Source organism: Pongo pygmaeus, chromosome 20, assembly GCF_028885625.2.
Source record: "Pongo pygmaeus isolate AG05252 chromosome 20, NHGRI_mPonPyg2-v2.0_pri, whole genome shotgun sequence".
In the NCBI taxonomy this organism is placed as follows: domain Eukaryota; kingdom Metazoa; phylum Chordata; class Mammalia; order Primates; family Hominidae; genus Pongo; species Pongo pygmaeus.
The window spans coordinates 46144584-46160833 of record NC_072393.2 but is presented as its reverse complement, the minus strand read 5'-3'; the positions used below and the strand labels follow the sequence as shown (position 1 = coordinate 46160833).

General features: G+C 51.2%; 1 protein-coding gene across 1 annotated transcript; it reads left to right on the top strand.

Annotated features, from left to right (window-relative positions):
• Positions 1 to 6486: 6486 nt before the first annotated feature.
• Positions 6487 to 9993, top strand: SERTAD1 (SERTA domain containing 1). The gene is made up of 2 exons (XM_054466053.2): positions 6487 to 6646; positions 8949 to 9993. Exon 2 carries the CDS (start codon positions 8949 to 8951, stop codon positions 9657 to 9659), a length of 711 nt encoding a protein of 236 aa, XP_054322028.1. The 5' UTR covers positions 6487 to 6646; the 3' UTR covers positions 9660 to 9993.
• Positions 9994 to 16250: the final 6257 nt, after the last annotated feature.

Here is a 16250-nt window from a genome sequence, read left to right as displayed (position 1 = left end):
TAGATTGTTTTCTTTTCTTTTCTTTCTTTTTTCGGATGGAGTCTTGCTCTGTCACCCAGGCTGGAGTGCAGTGGCACGATCTCAGCTCACTGCAACCTCTGCCTCCCGGGTTCAAATGATTCTCTTGCCTCAACCTCCCAAGTAGCTGGGAATACAGGTACTTGCCACCACACCTGGCTAACTTTTGTATTTTTAGTAAAGATGGGGTTTCACCATGTTGGTCAGGCTGGTCTTGAACTTCTGACCTCAAGGGATCTGCCTGCCTCGACCTCCCAAAGTGCTGGGATTACAGGCGTGAGCCACGGCGCCCGGCCAAGGTAATTTGTTTATTGTTCATCTGCTCCCATAAGAGATTTTCATCTATAATTTCACTGCCCTTTCTTCAGTGCCTATAACAGTGCCTGGCACACAAAAGGGGCTCAAGACATAAATGTTTGCAAATCAATGAATGCATTTGTTTTCAAATATATTTTCTCTCTTCACCTCCTACCCTGATCCATGAGAGGGGAGACTCTGTGAAGTTTACCCAGTGCTGTATCCTCACCATCTACAACAGTGGCCACCACATAGTAGGTGCTTAATAAATATATATTAATCAGATGATTCCTCTGAGTTCTTGTTCTTGGTTTTTTTTTGTTTGTTTGTTTTTTACAGAGTCTTGCTCTGTCACCCAGGATGGAGTGCAGCAGCCTGATCCTGGCTCACTGCAACCTCTGTCTCCCAGGTTCAAGCGATCCTCCCACCTCAGCCTCTGAAGCAGCTGGAACTACAGGCATGAAGGAAAATTTCCTTTTCCTTCAGTGTATGACCTGGAGTAAGCCAATGGGAGACTCCAGGTCCAGGCCTCCCTTTTGCCAGCCATAAAAATGGATTCTGGAGGGCAGAAAATGTGAATTTGCCTAGCGGGGGCCTGGTTCTAATTAGCATCTTACCTTAATTTTATTATTAAAAATTCAAGCACGTAGAAAAGATGGGGAAAAAAAAGTATTCTGAGCATCTGAATACTATCTCACTTAGATTTATTTGATAGTTGTTGGACAGGGAACAACTATAATCCCAGTACTTTGTGAGGCCAAGGCAAGAGGGTCACTTGAGTCCAGGAGTTCAAGATCAGCCTGGGCAACATAGTAAGATCTCATCACTACAAAAAAATTTAAGAGCCAGGCGTGGACTGGGCATGGTGGCTCACGCCTGTAATCCCAGTACTTTGGGAGGCCAAGGCGGGCAGATCACCTGAGGTCGGAAGTTCAAGACCAGCCTGACCAACAGGGAGAAACCCCGTCTCTACTAAAAATACAAAATTAGTCAGGCGTGGTGGCGCATTCCTGTAATCGCAGCTACTCGGGAGGCTGAGGCAGGACAATTTCTTGAACCTGGGAGACAGAGGCTGTGGTGAGCCAAAACAGTGCCATTGCACTCCAGCCTGGGCAACAAGAGCGAAACTCCGTCTCAAAAAAAAAAAAAAAAAAAAAAAAAAAAATACTCGTCCCATAAACTGGCAATGAGACTTAACCTTCTTCAAGTAGCTCATTTGTTAATTCCGGAGCTGTGGGAAGAGCTTTTAGTTTTGAATAAAGCTCCTGGCCAAAGTAAGTTCTCAAAAATGCTAACTACACTTTAATTCAGGCAGCAATTGTCAATGAATGCTCAAACCGTTGGGTGAAAAGTTAGTGGAAAACAGGATCTTTTTGGGGTCTCACTCTGTCGCCCAGGCTGGCGTGCACTATTGCAATCATGGCTCACTGCAGCCTCAAACTCCTGGGCTCAAGTGATCCACCTCAGCCTCCCAAGAAGCTGGGACTGCAGGTGCATGCCACCAAGCTAGGATAAGTTTTTAAAAACAGTATTCTGTAGATAGTGCCACTGCACTCCAGCCTGGCGACAGAGCAAGACTCCGTCTCAAAAACAAACAAAAAAAACAAAAACAAAAAACCAGTATTTTGTGGAGATTGGGTCTTGCTATGTTGCCCAGGCTAGTCTCAAACTCCTGGGCTCTGGCCAGGCACAGTGGCTCATGCCTGTAATCCCAGCACTTTGGGAGGTAGAGGTGGGCGGAGTTTGATACTAGCCTGACCAACATGTTGAAATCCCGTCTCTACTGAAAATACAAAAATTAGCCAGGCATGGTGGTGCACGCCTATAATCCCAGCTACCCAGGAGGCTGAGGCAGGAGAATTGTTTAACGTGGAAGCGGAGGTTGCGGTGAGCTGAGGTTGTGCCACTGCACTCCAGCCTGGGTGACAGAGACTCCATCTCAAAAAAAAAAAAAAGCCAGTCGTGGTGGCTCACGCCTGTAATCCCAGCACTTTGGGAGGCCAAGGCAGGCAGATCGCCTGAGGTCAGGAGTTTGAGGCCAGCCTGGCTAACATGGTGAAATCCTGTCTCTACTAAACATACAAAAATTAGCCAGGCATAGTGGCATGTGCCTGTAATCCTAGCTACTCAGGAGGCTGAGGCAGGAGAATTGCTTGAACCGGGGAGGCGGAAGTTGCAGTGAGCCAAGACCATGCCATTACACTCCAGCCTGAGCGACAGAGCAAGACTCCATCTCAAAAAAAAAAAACAAAACCGGCCAGGTGCGGTGGTTCACGCCTGTAATCCCAGCACTTTGGGAGGCCAAGGCAGGCGGATCACGAGATTAGGAGATGGAGACCATCCTGGCTAACACGGTGAAACCCCGTCTCTACTAAAAATACAAAAAAATTAGCCAGGCATGGTGGCGGGCGCCTGTAGTCCCAGCTACTCAGGAGGCTTAGGCAGGAGAATGGCGTGAACCCGGGAGGCGGAGCTTGCAGTGAGCCGAGATCGTGACACTGCACTCCAGCCTAGGCGACAAAGTGAGACTCTGTCTCAAAAAAAAAAAAAAAAAAAAAAAATCACAAAACCTCCTGGGCTCAAGTTCCCGCCTTGGCCTCCCAAAGTGCCGGGATTACAGGCATGAGCCACCACATGTATCCTGAAGATAGGATCTTGACAGGCTCTGAAGCATCATCCCAAACGTTATTTGCTAACTAGAAAAGATAAATTTCTTTTACGATGTAACCCTCACAATCTTAATCATGTGATGAAACTCTGCATTACCAATGGTGGGACATCCTGACACTGGGTACCAACTACTATAATGCATTAGGATTAGGAAGTACATTAATAAGGATTAGGACACACCTTGTGGAGTCTCCCTGTTCACTGCATAAGCAGAATCTCGCCAGGCCCCTAGACCCAACCTCCAGCTTATTAGAAAAAGAGAGGAACAAATTAAACACAGTCAGACAAATCCAGAATGTGGGACACTATGCAGCATGACTAGGCTGTTTTGTCAGAAATTCAATGTCAACAAAACATAAAAAAGGATTTGAGGCTGAGCGTGGTGGCTCACGCCTGTAATCCCAGCACTTTGGGAGGCCAAAGTGGGCAGATCACCTGAAGTGAGGAGTTTGAGACCAGCTTGGCCAACATGGCGAAACCCTCTCTCTACTAAAAATACAAAAAAATTAGCCAGGCATGGTGGTGCATGCTTGTAATGCCAGCACTTTGGGAGGCCAAAGCGGGTGGATCACCTGAGGTCAGGAGTTTGAGACCAGCCTGGCCAACATGGCGAAACCCTGTCTCTACTAAAAACAGAAAAAAATTAGCCAGGCATGGTGGCGCACGCCTGTAATCCCAGCTACTCGGGAGGCTGAGGCAGGAGAATCACTTTAACCCAGAGATGGAGGTTGCAGTGAACTGAGATCATGCCACTGCACTCCAGCCTGGGCGACAGAGCGAGACTCTGTCTCAAAAAAAAAAAAGGATTTGGGTGGGGGAATGTTCGAGAATAAAATATAGTATGTAATTTCTTCATTACAACCAAATTAGCATGTGAACCTTCATTGGATTCTGATTTTGGAGAAAAGAAAGCAACTATAAATGATATTCTTGGGTCAGTTGGAGAGATTTGAATATAGACTGGCTATTAGGTGATATTATGGAATTCTTGATTCTATTAGATGTGAAATAGTATTTTTGTGGCTTGTACATGAATGTCCTTATTCTTTTTTTTTTTTTTTTAGATGGAGTTTTGCTCTTGTTGCCCAGGCTGGAGTGCAATGACGCAATCTAAGCTCACTGCAACCTCCACCTCCTGGGTTCAAGCGATTCTCGTGTCTCAGCCTCCTGAGTAGCTGGGATTACAGGCACATGCCACCATGCCCAGCTAATTTTTGTATTATTAGTAGAGACGGGGTTTCATCATATTGGTTAGGCTGGTCTCGAACTCCTGACCTCCGGTGATCTGCTCGCCTCGGCCTCCCAAAGTGCTGGGATTACAGGTGTGAGCCAACACACAGGGCCTAATGTCCTTATTCTTAAGAGATGTCTGCTGAGCTGTTAAGGGTAGAATATCAAGATGCTTGCAATTTACTCTTCAAAGGTTTAGCAAAAGAAACAATATATACACATAGGTAGATAAAGGCAACTTAGCACAATGTTACCAACTATTACTTTTTTTTTTTTTTTTTTGATACAGGGTCTTGTTCTGTTACTCAGACTAGAGTGCAGTGGCATGAACATGGCTCACTGCAGCCTTGACCTCCTGGGCTCAAGGAATCCTCCCACCTTAGCCCCGCAAGCAGCTGGGACCACAGGAACATGCTACCACGCCTGGCTAATTCTTTTTTTTTTTTTTTTTTTGAGACAGAGTCTTGCTCTGTTGCCCAGTCTGGAGTGCAGTGGCGCTGTCTTGGATCACTGCAACCTCCACCTCCTGGGTTCAAGCTATTCTCCTGCCTCAGCCTCCTGAGTAGCTGGGATTACAGGCGCCTGCCACCACACCTGGCTAATTTTTCGTATTTTTAGTAGAGACAGGGTTTCACCATATTGGCCAGGCTGGTCTCGAACTCCTGACCTCGTGATCTGCCCACCTCGGCCTCCCAAAGTGCTGAGATTACAGGCGTGAGCCACCACGCCCAGCCCACGCCTGGCTAATTCTTAAATTTTTTTGTAGTGATGAGATCTCACTATGTTGCCCAGGCTGGACTCAAGTGAACTCCTGGACTCAAGTGACCCTCCTGCCTTGGCCTCCCAAAGTACTGGATTACAGTTGTTGCCTAGCTAACAACTAGCAATTAAATCTAGGTGAGAGAGTATTCAGGCGTAAGCCACTGCATCTGGCCATGTGAGGAGTGTTATACCCTGTCTACCTCTAGCCCCATCCTGCATGTCTATCCACCTTGAACGAAGAGCTTGTCTTATTACAACAGCTATTACTACTAACAAAGAAACACGTTGCTAACCAGGCATGGTGGTGTGCGCCTGTAGTCCCAGCTACTTGGGGGTCTGAGGCAGGAGGATGGCTTGAATCCGGGAGGCTGCTGTGAGCCGAGATGGCACCCCTGCACTTCAGCCTGGATGACAGAGCGAGATCCTGTCTCAAAAACAAAATAAAATAAAATAAAAAGTAAAGAAAAAAATAATAAGCAGCTGGGAGCGGTAGCTCACCCCTGTAATCCTAACATTCAGAGGCTGAGAAGGGCGGATCACCTGAGGTGAGGAGTTTGAGACCCGCCTGGCCAACATGGCGAAACCCCATCTCTACTAAAAATACAAAAATTAGCCGGGCGTGGTGGTGCAAGCCTGTAGTCCCAGCTACTCGGGAGGCCAAGGCAGGATAATTGCTTGAACCTGGGAGGCGGAGGTTACAGTGAACCGAGATCGTGCCACTGCACTCCAGCCTGGGCGACGGAGTGAGAATCTGTCTCAAATAAATAAATAAATGAATAAAATGAAAAAAAAAAAACACAAAACACGTTGCAACCCACTCTGAAGATTTTGCATGAATTAATTTAATCCTTAAAAACAATCCTGTAAACTAGGCGCTATTTTCTCTCATTTTAAAGGAGAAACAGACCAGAAGGGATTAAAACACTTGCCCCAGGTCACACAGCTGCTTAGGGAATGGAGCCCGGGATGTGATTCAGTTGGTATCGCACTCCAACCTCACTCCCGCCTTTAACCACAATTAAGTCCAACTGTCCAGCATTGCTTGAGTGTGGTATTGTGTTCTTACAGATACGATCCTATTTAAACTATCCTGTCAAGAGGTAGGCAAGACGATCCCCATTTAACTTTGTGTAGCTTGGAGAGGTTGATCATTTTTCCAAGGTCACGCATCCAGTGAGTGGGGAATCCGGAGTTGGAATTTGAACCCGGGCATTATCTGTAGTGTAGACCCCTGTCGGGGCTGGATGTGTAAGAAACTTAATTGCCGGGTTTGGCAGGTGCATGGGTAGTTGTGAGGGGCTCGTACTTTGAGAGGCAAAAGCCCCCACTCGCCACCGTTCCCCGGAGTAAAAAGCCACCTCTTTCCACCCCTCACTCGCGCAGCTGCCCGGGCATGCGCCCTGAAGCCCCTCCTTCAGAATCCGCCCCCTACAGGCTCCGCCCATCACCATGCAGGGCCAATCCCTGGGGCGGAGGGCGGGGCAGCCACGAGAGTGGGCGGTCGCTAAGGGTAGTTAGAGGTCTGGAGTCGTGAGCCGGAGTCAGAACTGCGTCTCCCGACCCAGGCGCCGGTTTCCGGAGGAGAGCCAGCAAGCGATGCTGCCGCTGCCGTTTCCTGATTGGTTGTGGGTGGCTACCTCTTCGTTCTGATTGGCCGCTAGTGAGCAAGGTATGTAAATGAAGGGGCCTGGGAAGAGAAGGGCTACCAGCGGCCGGGTCCTTCACAGAGTTCGATCCCTGGGTCCGACAGGTGCCCGCCGGGGCTGCCCGGGATCGAGACGCACGGGCCTCTACGTGCTGTCTGCCCCGGCCGGGCCGGGTGAATCACGCCGCAGTCCGAGAAGGGGGCGGAGGCGCCGGCTCCTTGGCTCCGGCTGCGTGACTCACCCGCCCCCGCCGCCGCCGCTTCGGGAGGAGCCGCCTCCACTGCCGGAAGCGAGCGGAGGCCGGGCGCAGAGAACAGCCCGCCAGGGGTCCGGGCTCGCACGGCGCCGGGAGGCCGGCAGGAATCACAGCCGGGAATCGGGGCAGTAGAAGGGGTCCTGGGGTCAGAGAGGCCAGAATCCCCGGGGGAAAGCCGGCCTGGGCACCGCTAGGGGGCGCCGGGACTCGGGGGCGGAGTCGGGGGTGGGGGCGGAATTCCTGCGGTTCCGGACTCCCCGGACTGCGGGGAAGGGGACGAAGACCCTGTTTCAAAACAGGGTGGTGGGCCACTCTTAAAATCTTGCTAGGCAGGATCCCAGAACTGGACTCTACAGTCTTCCTGGCCCAAAAAAGTAGGTAGCGCCAAGGGTCCAAAACTCCAGCCCTACCCCCGCCACTCCAAGAACAGTGGACCCTCAAACTTCTCTCAGTGACTGACCCCCGTGCCGATCACGATTTCCCGACAAGCCCTGTCTATTCTGCCTCCCAAATAAGTCCTGACTCGACCGACTTCCTTCAATGCCCACTACCAGCTCCTGCTCCAGGCCATCACCATCGTCCGTCCCAAACGAGTACAGCCTACCAGTGGGTCTCAGATCCCCCCTCTTTTTGCCCCCCACAGTCTTCCTCGAAGCAGCCATGGGGGGGGATCTTCCAGAAACCTAATCAGCTCACAACACCATTCCCTCCCTGCTCAAATTCCTTTAATGACTGCCCACCACACTCAGGATAAAATCCAAACTCTCTACTTCTGCATATGTGGCTTTCTGTGACCTGGCTTGTGCCCGTTCCCCTAGCTGCTCCCCAATCTGGTCTCCTACCATGTCACTCTCTGTGTGCTACCCATGCTGGTCTCTTTCCAGTTCAAGCCCATCCACCCTCTGGGCTTTTCTTTGCCTTTTTTTGTTGTTCCCTCCTCCCGGAATGCTTTTCCCAGGGTCTCCCATGGCTGACTTCTCTGGCCTGAGGGCTCCATTCAAATGTCACCTCCTTACAGGAGCCTTCTCTGATCATCTAAAAGGTCTCTACCTTTTAGTGTCTTCCTGTAATTCTCTGTACATTTCCTGTGTTTCCTTATTTATTTACTGTTTGAAACATAGTAGACAATATTAAACTATGTGAAGCTAGTATTTATAATATTATAACTTATTTAGCTATAATTATGTTATTATAATAAAATATGTGAAACAGCTGCTTTTGTAGGGGAAAAAGTTGAATATTGGCCATTCCACATGGTTCACTGAGGAAATAATAATGTTATCATTAAGTGTACTTATTGGCAGGGCGAGGCAGCTCACACTTGTAATCTCAATTCTTTGGGAGGCAGAGGCAGAAGGATGGCTTGAGGCAAGAAGTTTGAGACCACCCTGGGCAACATAGTGAGACCTTGTCTCTACAAAAAATAAAAGGGGAAAAAAAAGTACTTATTGACTGAGGGAGGAGGATCGCTTCAGGCCAGGAGTTTGAGACCAGCCTGGGCAATATAGTGTGACCCCATCTTTATTTTTTCCAGATAAAAAAGTCTATAAATATACTTAAATATAAAATTTAAAATTTTAAAAGTCTATAGGCCGGGTGCGGTGGCTCACGCCTGTAATCCCAGCACTTTGGGAGGCAGAGGTGGGCGGATCACTTGAGGTCAAGACCCGCCTGGCCAACATGGTGAAACCTTGCCTCTTCTAAAAATACAAAAATTAGGCGGGTGTGGTGGCGTGCATCTGTAATCCTAGCTTTTGGGGAGGCTGAGGCACGAGAATCAGTTGAACCCGTGAGGCAGAGGTTGCAATGAGCTGAGATCACAGCATTGCACTCCAGCCTGGGCAACAGAGCGAGACTCCATCTCAAAAAAAAAAAAAAATCTATATATATACATATACAGTTAAATAAAAATTGTCTATATCTTTAAAGTTCCCTAAGAAAAGCTAGGCACAGAGAGGTTAAGTGACTTGCCCAAGATCCGACCTGTAGCAACTGTCAGATCCAGGCTTTGAACTTAACATTGGTTTTCTATAACTGACTATAACTCCGTAACTCCCTGCCCTCTGCAGATGCTGAGCAAGGGTCTGAAGCGGAAACGGGAGGAGGAGGAGGAGAAGGAACCTCTGGCAGTCGACGCCTGGTGGCTAGATCCTGGCCACGCAGCAGTGGCACAGGCACCCCCGGCCGTGGCCTCTAGCTCCCTCTTTGACCTCTCAGTGCTCAAACTCCACCACAGCCTGCAGCAGAGTGAGCCGGACCTGCGGCACCTGGTGCTGGTGGTGAACACTCTGCGGCGCATCCAGGCGTCCATGGCACCCGCGGCTGCCCTGCCACCTGTGCCCAGCCCACCTGCAGCCCCCAGTGTGGCTGACAACTTACTGGCAAGCTCGGACGCTGCCCTTTCAGCCTCCATGGCCAGCCTCCTAGAGGACCTCAGCCACATTGAGGGCCTGAGTCAGGCTCCCCAACCCCTGGCAGATGAGGGGCCACCAGGCCGTAGCATCGGGGGAGCAGCACCCAGCTTGGGTGCCTTGGACCTGCTGGGCCCAGCCACTGGCTGTCTACTGGACGATGGGCTCGAGGGCCTGTTTGAGGATATTGACACCTCTATGTATGACAATGAACTTTGGGCACCAGCCTCTGAGGGCCTCAAACCAGGCCCTGAGGATGGGCCGGGCAAGGAGGAAGCTCCGGAGCTGGACGAGGCTGAATTGGACTACCTCATGGATGTGCTGGTGGGCACACAGGCACTGGAGCGGCCGCCGGGGCCAGGGCGCTGAGCCCACGTGCTGGGATGGTTGTCTGGTATCTGAACTGAGCCTGCTGGCTGGACCAACTGTCCTCGAAAAGACACAGCTGGCTTCCCTAGTACAGAGAACAGGGCTTGGGCCACTTTGGAGACACAGAATCCAGTCCTAGGCAACTTCACATCCGTCCTCCTGTCTCAGGGCTGGCAGGGGAGCCTGGAATTACCCCCTAGTGATGGAATGACAGGGTCTGGTGGGGACTGAATTCCCTGGCCCTGGGGTCATAGCTTGGGCTGTTCCTTCTCTGATATGGGAAGAGACCCCAATCAGATTTTTCAAATTAAAGCCAGTCCTGGGAAATCCCAAATCCGTGTGCTGCTTTGTCTCTGGGCAAATGTGAAGGCAAGATAAAAACATCAAACATTTTATTGGGCGTAGACTGTGTACGAGGCACAGTTCTAAGCACTTCACTGTGTTAACTCATTTAATCCTATAACAGCCTTACAAGATTGGTAGTATTATCATCCCCATTTTACAGGTGAGAAAACCAAGGCTCCAAGATTATCACTTGAGGTGGGTTTTAAATTATGAACTTAATTTATTTATTTTTTTTGAGATAGGGTCTCGCTCTGTCACCCAGGTTGAAGTACAGTGGTCTGATCATGGCTCACTACAGCCTCAAACTCCTGGGCTCAAGCGATCCTCCTACCAGGCCACTTTTTTTTTTTTTCTTTTTTTTTTTGAGACAGATTCTTACTCTATCGCCCAGGCTGGAGTGCAGTGGCGTGACTTCGGCTCACTGCAACCTCCACCTCCCGGGTTCAAACGATTCTCCTGCCTCGGCCTCCCAATTAGCTGGGACTGACTAATTTTTTATATTTTTTGTAGAGACAGGGTTTCACTGTGTTAGCCAGTATGGTCTTCATCTCTTGACCTCGTGATCTGCCTGCCTCAGCCTCCCAAAGTGCTGGGATTACAGGCATGAGCCACTGTGCCTGGCCTTTTTTTTTTTTTTTTCTTAAATTTTATTTCTTTTCCTCGCTAGCAGGAAGTCAAGGCAAATTTTTAAAAATGAAAGCAAGTCCTCGCCTGGAGTCTACCTGTATTTATTGAGGAGAGAAGGGGAGATTGCTTTCAGAATGGTCCAGAAATAAAAACACAAAACCTGGACCCTGGACAGATCCTCTCCAAGGAGCCCTGAGAGTCGGCTCTCCAGGAAAATGGGGGAAGGAAAGGGGGACAACAGCCCATTTTTAAAAATAAAATCCACTCCTGGTCTTAAATCTCTGGGCAAAGGATAGGGCCGCTTGGAGCTGTGTCTGAAATAAAGCCACTAGGCTTGGTAGCTGGACTGCAGAGAGGGAGCTCAGGGCAGGCAGCTGTGCCTTCCTTCTAGAAGAAACCCAGACCCGGACGAGCTGGGGCCACCTGCCCGTGTGCTGGGCCTGGCTGGAGCGCCGGGTGTCAGCGGCCGCCCCCGCGGTCCAGCCGCATTCCAGGCCCGGCTGGGAGGGGCCGCACACTCAGCGGCCTGGCACAGGACCCAGGCTGCGTCCTTCCTGACGGCCGCAGGGACAGGGCGGAGCCTGAGGGGGGGTGCACGGAGGGGAGGGAGTGTCACCGTGAAAACTGCGGGTGCGCATGCAGAGAGGCGCAGGGGGCTGGACGGTGATCCGAGGGGCCAGCGGAGCCTTGAGTGAGGGAAACGCCGCCATCGTGGGGTCCCAGAGCCTCGCTTCTGGCCAGAAGCCTCGAGGAGGCAGAGGCAGGAGTGGAGCTGGGCCAGATGGGGAACCCGGGTCGGCCCCAGGGGCCGGGAAGGGGCGGGCAGAGTGGCGCTTCCTGGAGGAGCAGAGGAAGTTGTGCCCATTTCTGGAAGTGGATGAGGCGGGCCGCGGAAGCGGGTGAAAATGGCCTGCGGGGAGCTGTCGTCCAGGCTGAGTGTCTTCCAGGCGCCTGACTCCAACCCCGAATGACTCCAGCCCCCCGGGGCAAATGGGACTCGGACTGTTTTGCCGCTGACTCAAAACTTGGGCGCCTGGGCTGAGCTCAGCACCGCCCCCTGGTGCCCAGTCGGGCTCTGCGGTGCCGCCGTCTTGGGTTCCCCAGACATCTGTCCAGTGGTCGAGGGATCATGAACGCCCTCTGTTTACAACACTCTGCGGGCCTGTTTCTTTCTTTTCTTTTTCTTTTAGAGACGGGGTCTCGCTTTGTCGCCCAGGCTGGAGAGTGCAGTGGTGCGATCATAGCTCACTACAGCCTCGAATTCCTGGGCTTCAGCAATCCTCCCGCCTCAGCCTCCCAATTAGCTGGGGTTACAGGTGCGTGCCACCACGCCCAGCTGATTTTATTTTTATTCTTATTTTTATTTATTTTTTATTTTTTATTTTTTGAGACGGGTTCTCGCTCTGTCGCCCAGGCTGGAGTGCAATGGTGCGATCTCGGCTCACTGCAGCCTCTGTCTCCTGGGTTCAAGCAATTCTGCCTCAGCCTCCCGAGTAGCTGGGATTACAGGCACCCGCCACCACGCCCGGCTAATTTTTTGTATTTTTAGTAGAGACAGGGTTTCACCGTGTTCGCCAGGCAAGTCATGAACTCCTGATATCAAGTGATCCGCCCTGCCTCGGCCTCCCAAAGTGCTGGGATTACAAGCGTAAGCCACCTCGCCCGGCCGATTTTTAAAATTTTTTGTAGAGACAGTGTTGCCCTATGTTGTCCAGGCTGGTCTCAAACCCCCAGGCTCAAGCAATCCTTCCACCTCAGCCTCCCAAAGTTATGGGATTCCTGTGGGCCTGTTTCTTATTCTTTCCTTTCCCCCCTTTTTCAAAGAGATTGAGTCTCGCTGTGTTGCCCAGGCTGGAGAGCAGTGTCTGTGCAGAGGAGTGATCATAGTGCTGTACAGCCTTGAACTCCTAGGCTCAAAGTATCCTCTGGCTTCAGCCCTCGGAGTAGCTGGGACTATAGGCACAAACCACTGTGCCCAGCTAAGGACCTGTTTCTGATGTCTCCGAGGCCCAATATGGGGGTGAGCTGATCCTTCCATCTGCCCCTGTGCCTGCTTCGCCAGTGATGGCCCCTCTCCCCAGAGCCTCTAGGTACAGTTGCATAGGTTGTGCACTGCATATGGGCTCCATATGTAAGGGTCTGCCACTTGTGTTCCAGGTACCCTGCATTTACGTATTTATTACAAGTTTCCCAGCAGATGGAGGTCAAGTACCTCCAGGAAGGGGCATGTCTTTTACACAAAAGCACTATATGGGCTACATCAGCCCTGGTCCCATCCGCCAGGTGCCCTCAGGTTTATGAATGGCTCATGCGTGAGGACCTGCCCCCTCTCCCCATGTCTCACCCCCAGATGGGTTATGCAGGCTCCCTGGCTCTGGTGTGCTGCTCCACCCTCAGGCTCAACCCCAAGAGGCCACACCACGTTGGCCAGCAGACTCCAGGGCCCACACCATTCCTAGCTGAGCCGCCAGCCCTGGTGCAGCTGCCACCTTTCACAGAGCCTCTGTGCATGCCCACCATGACACCCCCTAGGCCAGCTTTCCTCCATGGCATTCACAGGAACACCCCCCAAACACACACACACACACACACACACACACACTCTCACACTGATACCTGGAAGAGCTGTGACCAGCTATCTGGTTTCCTTTTCCTCCCTCCCTTCTTCCTGTCCTTCATTCAGCAGAACTTTATGAGCACTGCCTATCCCTATGTAAAGGGTAAATTTGACCACATCTCTCCCCTGCCCCTGGGCCCTTATTACCCCACTTCTCTGGGGTCTGAATTCTGTACTTTCCAAGGCTCACCTTCTACCTCTGTCCCTATTCATTAGACACTTACTGAGCGGCCGGGCATGGTGGTTCACGCCTGTAATCCCAGCATTTTGGGAGGCCGAGGTGGGTGGATCACAAGGTCAAGAGATTGAGACCATCCTGGCCAACATGGTGAAACCCCATCTCTACTAAAAAATACAAAAATTAGCCAGGCATGGTGGCACGCACCTGTAATCCCAGCTACTCAGGAGGCTGAGGCAGGAGAATCACTTGAACCTGGGAGGCGGAGGTTGCAGTGAGCCAAGATTGTGCTGCTGCACTCCAGCCTGGTGACAGAGCGAGACTCCATCTCAAAAAAAAACAAACAAAACAAAATTTAAAAACACTTATTCAGCACCTATGGTATGCAGTCCCAGCACACTTTAGAAATCTAACAAAGATATTATTGAAGCAGTAAGCTGGAGAGAAGAGACTGTTCCTGAAAGCCAGACTGCCTGGCTTTGAACCCCAGCTTTGGCCAGATGCGACGGCTCATGCCTGTAGTCCCAGCTACTCAGGAGGCTGAGGTGGGAAGATCACTTGAGGCCAGGAGTTTGAGGCTGCAATAAGCCATGATTGCACCACTGCACTCCAGCCTGGGTGACAGAACAAGACCCTGTCAGAAAGAAAGAAGGAAGGAAGGAAGGAAGGAGGGAAGGAAGGAAGGGAGAGAGAGGAAGGAAGGAAGAAAGAAAGGAAAGAGAAAGAAGAAAAAAGGAAGAAAGGGAAAGAAAGGAAGAAAGAAAAGAAAGAAAACAAAGAAAGAAAGAAAAGAAAAGAAAAGAAAAGAAAAGAAAAAAGAGTTACCGCTCTGTGGCTGTGTGACTCTAGGCAAGGTACTTAACTTCTCTGAGCCTCTGGGTCCTCACCTGTAAACTGGAACAGTAACAGTATCTGCCCCAAAGAACTATTGTTCTGGTGGGCAAGGAAACAGCAAGGGTCACTGAGAGAGAGACCCTACAACATTTTCAGGGATCTCTAAGCTGCTGGGTTTGGCTGGAAGGAGGAGGAAAGCAGTAAGGTAAATGACAAGACTGGAAGGGTCCGCAGGGGCCAGGGCATACAGGACCCTGGATGGGGGACTTAACTCTGAAGATGCTGGGGAGTCATGAAGTAAAAGGATCCCTTCGCTAGGTGGGTGGCATCGTTGGGGAGGTGACACTGGAGGCCAGGAGCCCAGGATCCCAGGGGTGGAGAATCTGGAGAAGGACGGAGCAGCTGTTGGAAGGGAAGAGGCACTCAGGAGGCCCAGCAGACAGGCTGTGGGACTGACAAGGCCTGGAGGAGGGGTCTTAGACCAGGCTCAGGGCTCTAATCAGGGGACTGGGAGACACTGGGGCCATCCCTGAGATGGCGACTGGGGAGAGAAGCAAGTCTGGGGTTGGGGCTGGGGCCAGGGAGGGACCCAGTGGGTGCAAGAGGCTGGGGAGACACCCAGGGGAAGGCATGGAGCTGCTGGGGCCCTGGGCCGAGAGCTCAGGAGAGAGGACTGGGGTGTGGGGGTGGGTGTGAAGGGTGGGCTCGAGGGAGACACCAGTGTCCCTTGGCTGGACTGGGTGGGGCAGAGTGGCTAGGCCATGCAGGGCAGGCCAAGGCTCCTGCTTGGCTCAGACTGGGTCTGGAGAGGGTGGTCCCTGAGGAGAAGTGTCCACCTCCTTCCCTAGCCTCACAGGATGTCCTGTGTTTACTGCGGTGGCCACAGCCGGAACCAGGACACTGGTGCCACCCCCAACTTAGCTTCCCATGGCGACACCCCCTCGGGTGAGGGAAAGTATGACAGAGAGAGAGAGGGAGAGAGAAACGCACAGACAGAATGAAACAGAAAGAAACTAGGAAAGAGAGACAAAGAATAAGGACAGAGAGAAACAGAAGAACAGAGAGACACAAAGATAGAGACACACAGAGAGACACACCATTCGTGATAAGAACTCACAACAGGCCAGGTGTGGTGACTCATGCCTGTAATCCCAGCAGTTTGAGAGGCCGAGGCGGGTGGATCACCTGAGGTCAGGAGTTCAAGACCAGCCTGGCCAACATGGCGAAACCCCCATCTCTGCTAAAAATACAAAATTATCGCTTCTTGGCCTTTTGGCTAAGATCAAGTGTAAAATACAAAAATTAGCTGGGTGTGGTGGTAGGCGCCTGTAATCCCAGCTACTCAGGAGGCTGAGGCAGGAGAATATCTTGAACCCAGAGGCAAAGGTTGCAGTGAGCCAAGATTGTGCCACTTTGCTCCAGCCTGGGCGAAAGAGCAAAAACTCTGTCTCAAAAAAAAAAGAAAGAAAGAAAGAAAAAGAAAGAAAATAACTCACAGCAGGCCGGGCACAGTGGCTCATGCCTGTAATGTCAGCACTTTGGGAGGCCAAGGCAGGAGGATCGCTTGAGGCCAGGAGTTTGAGGCCAGCCTGGGCAACACAGTGAGACCCGCATCTCTCAAAAACAAGGAAACAAAAAACTCACAGCAAACTAGGGAAAGGAGCTTCCTTAACCTGATAAAGCGTATCTACAAAACATGGACCACTAATGTCCTACTTTATGGCAAAAGGTTAAATGCTTTCCCCTAAGACTGAGAACAAGCAAAGATCTCTGCTCTCTGAGACAAGGGAAGAGAGGGGATGGTGTGTACCAGCCTCCCTTTTCTGTTTGATCCTGAGCAGAGAGAGGGGGATTTTCTTCCCTACGCTAGCCTGGCTGATAGCTCAGCCTCTTTCTGCCTTCCTGTACCTAAAAGCTCAGTGCTATTGATACTTCATCCCTCCAATAGCTACTCAGGGCCCACAGGACAAAGTCGGAGGCCCTCCTCATG

What these genes read in the sequence shown, in the direction of transcription:
- SERTAD1 (XM_054466053.2), top strand. Translation starts at nt 8,949, where the DNA reads ATGCTGAGCAAGGGTCTGAAGCGGAAACGGGAGGAGGAGGAGGAGAAG.